We start from the raw sequence: 13,083 nt of genomic DNA, 5'->3' as shown, positions 1-13,083 counted from the left end.
TTTGATGAAACTTTATTTTCTAGGAAAAAGACAAGTAATCAGGTCAGACCATTTTTTTTCCATTTGTAATAGCTCTGGGCTAATGGGGTAGTCTGTGGAGGTGGCGTAGTCAGCAGTGTCGTAGCTGGGGGTTTAGTTGCAGTAGTTCTGCAGGTCGAAGATGCTGCAGGGTTTGTGGCAGCACTGTTCCACAATGCCTCTCTTCACCATCAGCTCAGTGTGCTCTTTATATGGGTATTCAGCCAGCTCACCATCCTGAGAAGACTTGGGAGGAAGGAACCCTGGAAGCAAGAATCAGAAATAATTGATTAATTCAGAATCACATCCACATCCAAACATGCTGGAATTGCAATGAAAAATTTCATGAATTCTGTTTGCTCTACGGTAAAAATGGAGGCTAAAGTCACATTAATCAGGTTAGCAGCTTAATTGATAACATGATTGGGAAGGGAGCATCAGTCTTTGACCCTTATGGTATTGTTTTTCAGTAAGTAATACAAGTTAAATGGCTAACTTCTCATTATATAAGTGTATATCACTGCTGTTCAATAAAAAACATGTCTCCAATTTTGCAACAGCAATGCTATAAATTGCTAAAACTTTTTTTTACATTGACTTCCATTCAAAGTTAAGAACATTTTTATCATTTATAAGTTACACCTCCAGTTAATAATTTACAAACATCCTGCATTGTATCCTCAGCTCAGTGCAATCTGTTTTGATAATGCAGGGATTCTCCTACCCAGCAGTGGGTCCACCTCTCTCTTGGGGTTATAGAAGAAGCCCGACGGGCCACAGACCAGGTAGAGGGCGTCAACCAAGTGAGATCCACACAGATGTTGAGGTGCGGCAGCATTGGCTCCTGCAGTGGTAAAAGCCAGCAGAAGCAACAGAGCACCAGCCTGAAGCCACACAGCCATGGTCTGAGAAAGAGAGAGGGATTAGGTGAGAGAAAGTGGTAGAAGTATGCAGTGTGAAATTGCAAGAGATATAATGAGCATATGCTGCAGATCATTTTAACCATGCTAAGTGCCAAGTCTTGCATTCTGCATCATTTAAATTATGGCATGCATTATCATCCCCAGTTTGTACAGATATACAATCATCAATTTAGAATAATACATAAAGACCATGCCAATATATGCAACAACCACTTTGTCGTTGCTCTACTGTGAAAACATTGTATCTTCATTTTTTATATAATGGGAATCTGGCAGTTGTTCTACACACTGTATCAGAATTTCATGACAATGGACCAATAGAAATGCTCCAAAATGACTTGAAATTAAATCTTTTTACATTGACTTCCATTGAACGATAAGGTGTTTTTTTTCTTTTCCTCTAAAGTATGTAAAGTACAGCAGCGATTTGTAAAAGCAGGCATCTGTTGTAATTAAGTTCTTTACAAAAATTTAAAACCATTAAATTCACTTATCTAATTTAACATCTGCTTTCCTACCTTAACAAGTTGCTCTCTTACCTGTTCTAGTAGACAGAGGAGGACTCCTTCAGAGATGGTGAAGTGCTGAGAGAGGAGAGGTGGTTTGGGAACGAACAGCAGCTCTTCTCCACCTTTTATACCTGTGCAGGTATTGCTGTTTGTCCATGTCAGCGGAAAAAAACACTGTACACACGCAATTGCTCGAAAGCTGTTAAGTGGCTGTCCAATCACACATGCCACATTAGCTACGTTTGTCTAGCTAATTCACTTTTCCGCCTGGACACTCTTGATGGCTGCTAAGAAGTTGCCAGTTATCCATGATGACGTGAACACACTCCAGTTTCTGTGCATTCTGAGAATCCTTAAGGGTTAGTCTGAAGATTACGCGACAAAAAAATTTAAACGTGCCAGAATGGACCTTAAGCTTTACCACTCTGATCAGAAAGGAGCATCGGAGATTGGACTGAAGGTTGCTGATTTGCACATTTTGTGTTTGCTCTCTGAGGGCAACAGAAGGCGACAGCTGGTCAGTTTAATTAGTAGCCTAAAGATCCTTCATTCCTAAATACCAACTGTGTGTAATGTAACAGAAGCCAATGTGCTGTAGTTTCCTCTGAAAGAGTAGAGATGCTGTATAAACATATCTATTGGCAAGGACGTGCGCAAACATTTTGAGAGGCTGCTGCTCTAAACTGAAAGGTTTTACGTGTCACCCATCCTATGTTATCATGTTTTAACAGAGCACAAGGCAACTTCTATCAGCTACATCTGCTTCTTTGTTAAAAATTCATCACAGCCTATAAAAAAGTATGTTCAAGTATAGAGCTAACAGCTCATGTCAAAAGCTAGAAAGGGGTTAACGCCCATGTTTAGCATGCAATAAAAATAAATGGTCTAATAATTGTTTCTTTCGAATAGTTGCTAATATGTTAACCAGCTCAGATGAGTTCCTGTAATAGTACTAAGTCAATATTGTGTAATGAGCTGCAAATGTGACAAGATGCACTTTGGTTAGAAGCATATGTGGAGATTTGGATGTACAGGAAATTTCATGTGTTATACATTTTATGGTAATGTATGGTAATATATTTGAAATGGTCCTTTACAGATGATTTATAGACTCTCAACAGAGTATTATGGTGACATAACAGTGTCTAAATACATTGTACAGTGTATCACAAAGTACCCCCTTCACATTTCTGCAGATATTTAAGACAACACTGACAAAATGACACTTTGACACAATGAAAATTAGTCTGTGTGCAGCTTATATATTACATTTCCCTTAATGAAATGTAACTTCCCAACACCTGCTGTACTCATACAGCCCCAGACCATGGCATTCCCACCATCATGCTTGACTGTAGGCATAACACACTTATCTTTGTACTTCTCACCTAATTGCCGCCACACATGCTTATGACCATCTGAACCAAACAAATTAATCTTGTTCTCATCAGACCATAGGACATGGTTTCAGTAATCCATGTCCTTTGTTGACATGTCTTCAGCAAGCTGTTTGCGGGCTTTTTTTGAGTACAGACTTCAGAAGAGGCTTCCTTCTGGGGTGACAGCCATGCAGACCAATTTGATGTAGTGTGCGTCGTATAGTCTGAGCACTGACAGGCTGACCCCCTACCTCTTCAATCTCTGCATCAATGCTGACAGCACTTCTGCGCCTATCTTTCAAAGACAGCATTTGGATGTGACGCTGGGCACGTGCACCTAGTTTCTTTGGACGACCAACAGGAGGTCTGTTCTGAGTGGACCCTGCTCTTTTAAAACGCTGGATGATCTTGGCCACTGTGCTGCAGCTCAGTTTCAGTTTGTTGGCAATCTTCTTGTAGCCTTCGCCGTCTTCATGTAGTGCAACAATTCAACTTTTAAGATCCTCAGAGAGTTTCTCATGAGGTGCCATGTTGAAACTTTCAGTGACCAGTATGAGAGAGTGTGAGAGCTATACTACAAAATTGAACACACCTGCTCTCTATGCACATCTAAGACCTAGTAACACTAACGAGTGACATGACATTTTGGAGGGAAAATGACAAACAGTGCTCAATTTGGACATTTAGGGGTGTACTCACTTTTGTTGTCGGTGGTTTAGACATTAATGGCTGTATATTGAGTTATTTTGAGGGAAGAATAAATTTACACTGTTATATTAGCTGCACACAGACTAGTTTTCATTGTGTCAGAGTGTCATTTTGTCAGTGTTGTCCCATGAAAAGATATACTTAATTATCTGCAGAAATGTGAGGGATGTACTCGCTTTTGTGATACACTGTACATTAAGTAGATTTACTGTTGATATGTTACATCAACTGAACTTAAATTGCTACTTCCATTAAACACAATTACCCCAATTCTCACTAACCTTAACCCTGGCCCTCAAAAGGAAAACCCTAACCCTAATCCTGACCTCAACCTTAACTGCAAGCCAAAATATAACCCTAACCCTCACCCAGGCCCCTATCCTGTCTCTAACATTAACCTAAACCCAAAACCTCATACTAACCCTAACTGGACCCTTTTCCTAACCCTAACCTTAACCTCAAAAGGAAAACCCTAACCCTAATCCTGACCTCAACCTTAACTGCAAACCAAAATATAACCCTAACCCTCACCCAGGCCCCTATCCTGTCTCTAACATTAACCTAAACCCAAAACCTCATACTAACCCTAACTGGACCCTTTTCCTAACCCTAACCTTAACCTCAAAAGGAAAACCCTAACCCTAATCCTGACCTCAACCTTAACTGCAAACCAAAATATAACCCTAACCCTTACCCAGGCCCCTATCCTGTCTCTAACATTAACCTAAACCCAAAACCTCATACTATCCCTAACTGGACCCTTTTCCTAACCCTAACCTTAACCTCAAAAGGAAAACCCTAACCCTAATCCTTTAATTTAATTTGGTCTAACTTTAGCAATTATGGGTTACTTGTTCAGAGCACCTAAGCTAAAAAGGAAATAGCCTGCAACCTTAGCCTGGCCTTGTGCTTATTCAAGTCTGTTAATGAAGTTCAGTGATCAAATTCATTTCTACACATTTAATTCTTACTGTCGTATTTGAAAATGTTCTTTGTTTTTGTTTTATGAACAAAACCGAAAGATGCATCTTGCTTCTGAAGTTCTAATGTGTTTAAAATTGACTCTTTAATCATTTAGTTTATTCTTCAGAAGACTTCCAGACCTCTGTGGTACAACTGACTCTCAAGTTGCCTACATCCTTGAGCCAGACACCTAACCAGACAGCTAACCTCAATTATTCCCCAGGCACTGAGGTAGTCTTTAGCTAAAACAATAAATGTAATAATGGCAACACTATATTTAAATGATTTTTGAGGTTTAGTTCCGGTTGTATTATTTGTGCAGTAAAGCCAGTGGACAATTCTAAATGTTCACTGCATATTAAGCTTTATTCATTCAAAACATGCATTAGAAGAATTGGAGGTATGTTATGTGTAAATAACAGTAGCACTGGTAATTGCATTACTAGTTCTATTTATGCACAATACACAAGCTATTCATATTACACCTTGTCATACAAATTATGTGCCTGAACTAGTCACTTGACATCACATAACATCATGACATCACATATAATTTCTAGAGCAGCCAGTGACACACTAATAAGTTATGTTATAAGTTTAGGTGACTCATTCATGTGCAATTATTTGCACAACACAGTTATTGTGCATTATTATTAAGAATGTAATTTCACATATGAGCATTTAAATTGTGTTTATGCTACAACGGAAAAGCTTAAAGCTTAATGCATGCTCTTTTTCTTTAATTTGACAAACAGGTAATAGCACATATACCCAATAATTGTCAACATACAATTCTGTTCAACAATACTTACACATATGGCTAATCAAAATCATGCACTGTATTAATGCATCACAAGATGATTCACAAAATAGTAATGTAAGACACTGTTAAGCTAAAATACACTTTAGGCTTTCCTCACAACTGATGGAGAGTTCAGATTCACCTAGCTTAAAAGACACTGAATAAAAATGTGCTCTGTGAAATTCAGTTTTGACCAGAAGAAGCTATTTCTGATATTAATTCCAACAGTCATTCACATAATACATAAATCAGAGGTTACATTTTATCAGTATCTTCCAAAAATGAATAGAACATACAGTAATATATTTTCAGTTTGTGACTTGTTTGTATGAACAGTCATTAGATGAAAGCATGCACAGGAAAAGACACTTAATGTATATATCCATGTTTTGTCAATGAGCTGTACAACATAGATGAATTTCCTCTTTCAAAAAAGGTCCACTAAGCCTTCTTGGATCCAGACTCTAGTTCATCCACTAAGAAAGGCTGCTTCTCCTTAAGTACTTCAAAGAATTCTGCTTTCACTGCCCGTCCTGCTGACTGGAGAATTTCATACAAGATTCTCATTCGTTCCTGAGATGTTTTAGCAACTTTGATGTTACTGTACATTTCCTTGGTAATCATTTTCTGGCTTTGTAGAGAGTCTGCTAGTTCCATTACACAGGAAACACTTTGAATGAGCTTTTCTCTGTGTTCATCCACAAATTCAGCTCCTGTAATGCAAGTGTTAAAGATTACAGTGTATTTAAAAGCTTAATTAGCTCTTGCACCAGTTACTGTTGCCTATATGTAAGATGGGCTGCTGTTGGTAGTAGATTCTCCGATTTGCAGTTGAACCTACTATGAGTGCCACCCCAACCACCCCTCTGACTTTCCCACTGCCAGGTTAGTTAAAAATGTTTCTTGGTTATTTTTGCGTTGATGGACTTTGGATCCAATACAATTACCTTTTCGCCCAAGTACTCCTAATTAACCCAACCCCTAGCATTAGCAATGCTCCCGACACTAGGAGGGTAAGGACTTCTCTATTACATGCAAAGCCAGCCACCCTATATCTTTAAGCAATACTTTAAGCTTTAAGAGTGATGAGGGGGAAAAAAGCCCATCTACCCACCCGGAAAGGGCACGACCAATTGTGCTCCTTCGAAATTCGACATGGCTCGGGATTCAAACTCACAACCCCTTGGCCATAGTGGAAGTGCATTAGCCACTCAGAGCCCCCTTTGGCTTTTATAAGTCTTCAATTTTCCCTCCAGCTAGCCATGACTTCTTTTTTATGCCCATGAATATTTTATTGCACGAAGCCAGGGGATTAACTATAAAATTTCATACTTTACCTTTCATGCTTTTGACTAGAGCTGCATCCATTTGATGACCTACAGTAATAAAACAGACCTCAGACATTGCATATAAAGGTTGCCAACTTAATTTGTATGCTTTTCACATGAGTGTATTTTTGTGTACAAATCCAACAAATAAATAAAAAAAGCATGTAGCTATGAGATAAATGTTTACTGTTTAACAAACTGAAACTCCTAACTGAACCAACTAAAACCAGGTTATTTCAGTAATGGTGTCTAATATTCAGGTTACATCCTGTTCCACTAGCTTGGGCAGCCACATCTCCAACCTCATGACAGACATACCAGAAAATATATAGTTCAACTCACAAGCATTACCATAGTTTTTGTTAAGGCCACAATGACATATACAGAAATGTTACTAATTCTAACTCTAATGCCTGATACACGGTTGTTTACAAAATTAACTGTTTTCTTGGACAACCGGTACACATTTGATTCCAATGTATTTGGATAGTGTATCAAAATAATATGAACATAAAACTTACACCTGAACTACCTGCCTGTTAAAAGCCACAGTATGTCAAGAACACATACAAACATGTAACTAAAATGTCACTTTTACCTGAAGGAAAAATCTGATGTGCCTCCCACACCTCCATGCCATCTTCATCTAACAGACTTACTGTAATCTCCTCAGCCTCAAAAAACACCACAAACGTAGGGTGATAGTTTGGTCCATAGTCACACTCAAATTTGGCAACCTAGGAAAGAAATAGCACCTGAATGAAAGGACTCACAAAAATGAATGTGTTTTGAGGACACATCTACAACTACACTGCAGCTTTTTTTTTCCATAGCAAGATTCTAAGTTACCTTTGGCTGGGATAGGTAAGGGTCACAGGATGGTCTGTATTTACTACCAGGAGTAAGCTGACATGTGGAGCTGGTCTCAAAGTAGATGCTGCCTTTACGCTTTTTCTCCACCTTAAATAGTAAGACATTTACAAAATATATATAAACGTGCACTTAAAAGTTCCTGTTAGTGTCAGAACCAATATTACAACTGAACAATGATGGTCTCCATTGTTCATGAACAATGCTTGCTAGAATAATAGCCAGTGTTACCTCTTCAACTGGCACGTTCCTTGGCAACAAGTGGATGAGTAGTTTGTTCTTGATCTGCTTGCAAATGATTTCTTCATAAAAAAGCAGCACCTGGGCACTGATAGGACTGGTGTAGAATACTATCTTTTTTAGAAGGCCAAAGAGAGAGAGGCCTTCAACGTCAACAATTGCATGTGTGTCTGTCATTTTCAGAGGCTGTATGATCTCTATATTATCACCAGTAAAATGTGCCACCATCAACTCAGCCTGGTTTCCCCCTGTAACATACATGCAGGTATTTGTGAGTCTCAACCAGCTACAGTTGCAATCGAAATGATTTAACTCTTATTGCACAGTGGGTTTATGAGCATAATGTGCAAACTTTCAGCTGTTTCCAATAAACCAATTAAACCATTAAAAAGCTTAGATTTCTCCAAATTCAACACAGAATGGTATTTTAATGACTACTGCAGTCTCAGCATTATTCAACCCTTCATGACAAGCGTCTTTAGTACCTAGTACAAATAAAGGTACTTTTTTTTTTCACTGACTGCCACCATTTCCTCACAAACTTACCAGTAAGTATCTCGCAGTGTGGGAGGTGCAGCCGACTAACTGAACCTTCAATGCAGTCAATATTGTACAAAGGTCCTGCAGGCTGCATCTGGCCTAATCCATCCAAGAGATGAGAATCCCATGAGTCTATTCTGTATAGCACCTCCCCTTTTCCTTCCATCTCAAACACAAGGCTTGTAAATTTGCACTGATAGTGCCCAGCATGAGGACATTGAAACCTGTCGCGTAGAGGACACATTAAAGAAGGCATGAAGAATATGATAGCATAGCTGAGTAGTCATAGGTATTTTCTTTGGTTACAATGGTACCTGCATAAATTATTGGTCCTGGTGTGTGATGCATTTTCAAGGATATCAGGAACAAATACTTCAGTATCTTCTATGGACTAGATTAGAAAGTAGTATGTAATAACACTTTAAACACCATAATAACATATTTCCGAACCAAATTGAGATTCTTACACGGGTACTCACATGATCAACGTGCAATTCCCTGGATTCTGTGTCTGGCTCTATTTAAACATACATAAGACATTAATTAAATGGTGTCTTCATCGTACGTCTATATGACAAGGTTACAAAGCATTCTGGGTTTTAAATGGATCATTACAATATGCTACTTTTTGTTGTTGTTACTTATTGTGTGTCCCAGCCTGGTAAGTACTAGACTATGAGCTACAGTTTTTCTTTTCCAGGTTTAAAAACACATGACTGTAAAATGTAAGATGTAAATGAGAAAGATGATGAACTGAAGTTGGAGCACTGAGCAACTTCTACTTTAGTCGGCATCCTCATTAAATAAATCAGTGATGTTGTAGTCCAATGCAGGATCAGCTAACCAGATGCCCTAAAGGCAGACATCAGCCAGTAGAAAAGCAGATGAAGCTAGACTTGATAAAGGGATGCCTCTACAGTATGATGAGAGTGGTTAAGTGGGAGATGAAGAGGTTGCAGACATGCAGCTGAGGTCTGGAAGATGGAAGAGGATGGAAGGCATCAATTGTGTGGGAAAATGAGGCAGCAGAGAGATACAGGATACAAGGATAGAGAAGGATAGTCTAAAAAGATCTAAAAATAGATTAAATTTGAGAGATAAATAGGGATGTGTAGGGTAAGGAGTTTAATGCACAGGGGTAGCTGGGAATAGTAGATAACAAGGGTGTATGTCGCCTGTGGAAGAAATGCAAAAATTATTTATATAATTTAATCCTGCAAAGTAAAGGGGTCTGCTGTTTGCTGAATTGTTGCAAGTGGCATTGTGTATGGGGTGGTTTACTGCATTGAAAAAAAAGGGATGAAGAGGCAGAATGAGAATACAGAGTTTATCAGAGGAGGCCACTCTGTTCTGAGGCAACTACTGCGTTCCTGTTTATTGGTGGCCTGGTCCACACTTACACATCGATAGATATGTAATCAATGTGGCTAAAACTCATTGCCAACAATGTTCCCATACTTGGCAATTTTTGTTCATTTGCCTTGACTTGTATATTGTCTTTGTTCAGTTTCTGTTAAGCCTAGCCTTTAGCTTAGCTTAACCATGAACCGCTTACTCATGAACCATGGTTTGGTACAGAGATGTCTTTTTGCAGAAACATAAGTCAGCTCAAAAATGCACTTTGGTAACTTACCCAAGCTGGCACTATTTTCACTAGTGGATGGGCATGCTTCAACAAAGGAGGCTAAAGAGCCATAGTCAGATGTGTGGGAGAAGTCTGTGGAACTTAATACTCCAAAAACAGGACTGATAGGGTATAATTGTGAGCAAGCAGAACTTATCAGATCATGTGCATTTGGTTTCTCCTTTCTTCTCCCTGGGAATATTTGGAAATAAAGTAAATAGAAGTAGATAGAAATACAATGACACAAACATTTCAGCATATTAAACTTCATATAATGACTATAATCACTTTATGGTTCAAAGTATGTTTACTGTGCAGCCATTGTACAGACATACTCCTTAACCTACATTAGATTCAAACAAAATGCTTACACATAATAATCAAAATAATTGATATTGAAACTAATGAAACAGACAAGACTGCAGACTGCTTTACTTATTCATTTTAATCTGATGTTGTGAACATTGTTACTGTCACACAAAAACCCTTTTTTGGACAAAATTAGAATCTGTCAGTTGTTCTTTACATTGTCTCACGATTTCATGATCAACGGACCAACAGAAATGCTCAAAATGATTACATGGAGTACAATGAGATACAATGGAATAAAAACATTTTACATTGACTTCCATTAAAGTAAAGAAGGTTTTTTTTTTTCTTCTTCCGTAAAGTTGCTGTTTTGGAGATACAGGGTTTTTGTATGACAGCAATAATATGCTCATTTGTAAATAAAAAAGATTGCTATCTTTTATGAGAAGCTGCTGCAAGTAATGTCTTAAGCCAATATTCATACTACTAAAATACAATAGAAAATATGGTTAATGGATATACTGCTTAATGTCTATATTTTATACAGTTTGAGATTAAAATATGAATCAATATCCTCTTCAAAATGTTACTAAAAAGTGCTTATATAGTTTTCATATACATTAAATGCCTCAGGATCTCATGTCACCCCATTAAGAAGGATTTTTTTATTTCCTACTCAGACTGAACTGCCAGTTCCTTATCCAGTGTTGTGTACTAAGATTCTTACCGCCACATAATTTGATCTTGCTCGGTTTCTCTGCTTTCATCATCGTCTCTTTTGCCAATGCTGCTTCCACTCTCCTCTTCTCTTCCACTTTTTGTAGAATTCTTCTTCCTATTTTAAAATAGTGGCCCCTGTTTACCAGCACCATCTTCTCTATCTTCTCCAGCAGCTCTGTGACCTGAGTCTGATCACCTCTTTTCATATTGTTGAGAACATGATACCTGTTTCTACATTTCTCAATGAGCCACTGCAGGGTCTTCCCTTCACTCTCAATGTGCTGCTCAATGGGTCTGTCTCCCAAATAGTCCCCAAAGGTGAATAGCACCATAGTGTGACCCCATACTCTCTGGCTGAACAGCTTCATGAATCCATTTAATATGTTTCCCTCATTTTCCCTAAATACAATGTCTACTCGTATAACCAACAGCAGACAGTGGGGTCCTGGAGGACACAAGGACACACTTAGCATAATCTGTTGTTGAAGTGGTTCAGTGCTCTCCTCTAAAGCTCTATTACTCCAACCCGGAGCTTCAACCACTGTGATGCGTCTCCCTGCTACTGTCCCCTGTCTCTTCACACACTGAGCAGTTCTCTTTAACTCAAACTCCTCTCTGCCCAGGATGGTGTTTCCTGCTGAACTCTTCCCAGCATATCTGTAACCCAGCAGCACAATCCTCAGCACTGGGAGATAAGATGTGTGCACTGGAAGATAAAAAGAACCGTTTCTTTCTCAGAACCTTAAACAAGCCTAAAAAAGGACTGAGGTGGCTGAGGTGTCCTTATTTACTAATTACTGGTGTTTTGCACGTAAATATGACTTTATGCAAAATGAGATGAACACATACAATCAAGATAAAGAACAACATACTAATCCTGGTTCTGAGGTCATCTCTCCCCTTCTGCACCTTCATCATCCTCTCTTTTACTCTCTCTTCTTCTGCTTTCCTCTTTTCTTCCACTTCCTGTAGAATGTTTTTGTTCATTTCAAAACAGCATCCACTGTTTGCTGCCACCATCTTCTCTATCTTCTCCAGCAGCTCTGTGACCTGAGTGTGATCACTCCTGTTCATATTGTTTAGAACATGATACCTGTTTCCACATTTCTCTACCAGCCACTGCAGGGTCTTCCCTTCACTCTCAATGTGCTGCTTTATAGGTGTGTCTCCCAGCCAGTCTCCACAGGTGAACAGCACTATAGTGTGACTCCACACTGCCTCAGTGAGAAGTGTCAGGTGCTCTACTAATGCTGTTCTCTCGTCTTCTTTAAACACAGGGTCCAAACGTATGACCAGTAGAACAGCATGAGGCCCTGGAGGACACAGAGACACACTGAGCACAATCTCGTTTTTAAGTAACTCAGTGCTCTCCTTTAGCGGTGTATCCGTCCACCATCCAGGAGCTTCAACCATTGTGATGTGTCTCCCTGCTACATCTCCCTGTCTCTTCACACACTGAGCAGTTCTCTTTAATTCAAACTCCTCTTTGCCCAGGATGGTGTTTCCTGCTGAACTCTTTCCAGACTGAACATTCCCAAGCAGCACAATCCTAACCTCTGACAGATCACCGGTGCTTCCTGTTAATAACAAGATGGGGATATTTGTTTTAATATATAATGCACAATTAATTAATTACAGATAATTAAAGAATAATTGAAGTAAAATGTCACTGATTCAAGCCATTCTATAAATCAACAGAGTTAATGTTAATATTGAATATTTAAAATATACATTTTGGATTAGAAGATGAAATAAGCCTGTGAATACAGAGGGACTATGTAATTCTTAAACAGTTAATACAATGTTTTTGTTAAACCCATTGCATTAAAACTGAAAGTCAACACTTCAGTATATTCTTGATTGCTTCATATTAAATCTTTTAAGGTGGCACACAGAGACAAAATTACAAAAACATTTTACAACACTATTGAGGAATAATGTGCAATTAATGGCTTTTTAAGGACACAGATTAGACAAGATTAGACAGATTGTAAGTTGCCTTGGATAAGAGCGTCTGCTAAATGCCTTAAATGTAAATGTAACAATTGTAAAATACCCTGTTCTTACCATCTGAAGTGGTAGTCCATTTTAAAGCACATACCTGACTCACAGACCGGGCTGCATTCTTTATTGGTTGATGCTGATAACAT

At 38.6% G+C, this 13,083-nt stretch overlaps 3 protein-coding genes across 3 annotated transcripts; all 3 read right to left on the bottom strand.

The window, feature by feature from the left end:
• Positions 1-47: 47 nt before the first annotated feature.
• On the bottom strand, positions 48-1,535 carry ins (preproinsulin). Its single transcript, XM_072675528.1, has 3 exons — positions 1,481-1,535; positions 743-923; positions 48-281 (listed from the first exon to the last, which is right to left on the bottom strand). The coding sequence occupies exons 2-3, from the start codon at positions 918-920 to the stop codon at positions 133-135; spliced, it is 327 nt and encodes a 108-aa protein (XP_072531629.1). The 5' UTR covers positions 921-923; positions 1,481-1,535; the 3' UTR covers positions 48-132.
• A 4,208-nt stretch (positions 1,536-5,743) lies between these two features.
• Positions 5,744-9,846, bottom strand: LOC140534822 (NACHT, LRR and PYD domains-containing protein 1b allele 2-like). Its single transcript, XM_072659893.1, has 6 exons — positions 9,836-9,846; positions 8,287-8,504; positions 7,732-7,988; positions 7,480-7,590; positions 7,229-7,367; positions 5,744-6,015 (listed from the first exon to the last, which is right to left on the bottom strand). The coding sequence occupies exons 1-6, from the start codon at positions 9,844-9,846 to the stop codon at positions 5,744-5,746; spliced, it is 1,008 nt and encodes a 335-aa protein (XP_072515994.1).
• A 1,032-nt stretch (positions 9,847-10,878) lies between these two features.
• Positions 10,879-13,083, bottom strand: LOC140565371 (GTPase IMAP family member 8-like). The gene is made up of 3 exons (XM_072692579.1): positions 13,035-13,083; positions 11,804-12,510; positions 10,879-11,634 (listed from the first exon to the last, which is right to left on the bottom strand). The coding sequence occupies exons 1-3, from the start codon at positions 13,081-13,083 to the stop codon at positions 10,879-10,881; spliced, it is 1,512 nt and encodes a 503-aa protein (XP_072548680.1).

Source organism: Salminus brasiliensis, chromosome 1 (genome assembly GCF_030463535.1).
Source record: "Salminus brasiliensis chromosome 1, fSalBra1.hap2, whole genome shotgun sequence".
Lineage (NCBI taxonomy): Eukaryota > Metazoa > Chordata > Actinopteri > Characiformes > Bryconidae > Salminus > Salminus brasiliensis.
Note: the sequence above shows the minus strand (reverse complement) of the source record. Positions and strands in the feature narration are given on the sequence as shown.

What these genes read in the sequence shown, in the direction of transcription:
- ins (XM_072675528.1), bottom strand. Translation starts at nt 920, where the DNA reads ATGGCTGTGTGGCTTCAGGCTGGTGCTCTGTTGCTTCTGCTGGCTTTT. An exon ending in AGAGGTGGACCCACTGCTGG is followed by an intron (nt 282 to 742) that starts GTAGGAGAATCC and finishes TCTTGCTTCCAG; the next exon opens with GGTTCCTTCCTCCCAAGTCT.
- LOC140534822 (XM_072659893.1), bottom strand. An exon ending in ACACTGCGAGATACTTACTG is followed by an intron (nt 7,989 to 8,286) that starts GTAAGTTTGTGA and finishes TGTATGTTACAG; the next exon opens with GGGGAAACCAGGCTGAGTTG. An exon ending in CTTACCTATCCCAGCCAAAG is followed by an intron (nt 7,368 to 7,479) that starts GTAACTTAGAAT and finishes TTTCTTTCCTAG; the next exon opens with GTTGCCAAATTTGAGTGTGA.
- LOC140565371 (XM_072692579.1), bottom strand. Translation starts at nt 13,083, where the DNA reads ATGTTATCAGCATCAACCAATAAAGAATGCAGCCCGGTCTGTGAGTCA. An exon ending in CAGCCCGGTCTGTGAGTCAG is followed by an intron (nt 12,511 to 13,034) that starts GTATGTGCTTTA and finishes TGTTATTAACAG; the next exon opens with GAAGCACCGGTGATCTGTCA. An exon ending in ACCTCAGAACCAGGATTAGT is followed by an intron (nt 11,635 to 11,803) that starts ATGTTGTTCTTT and finishes CTTCCAGTGCAC; the next exon opens with ACATCTTATCTCCCAGTGCT.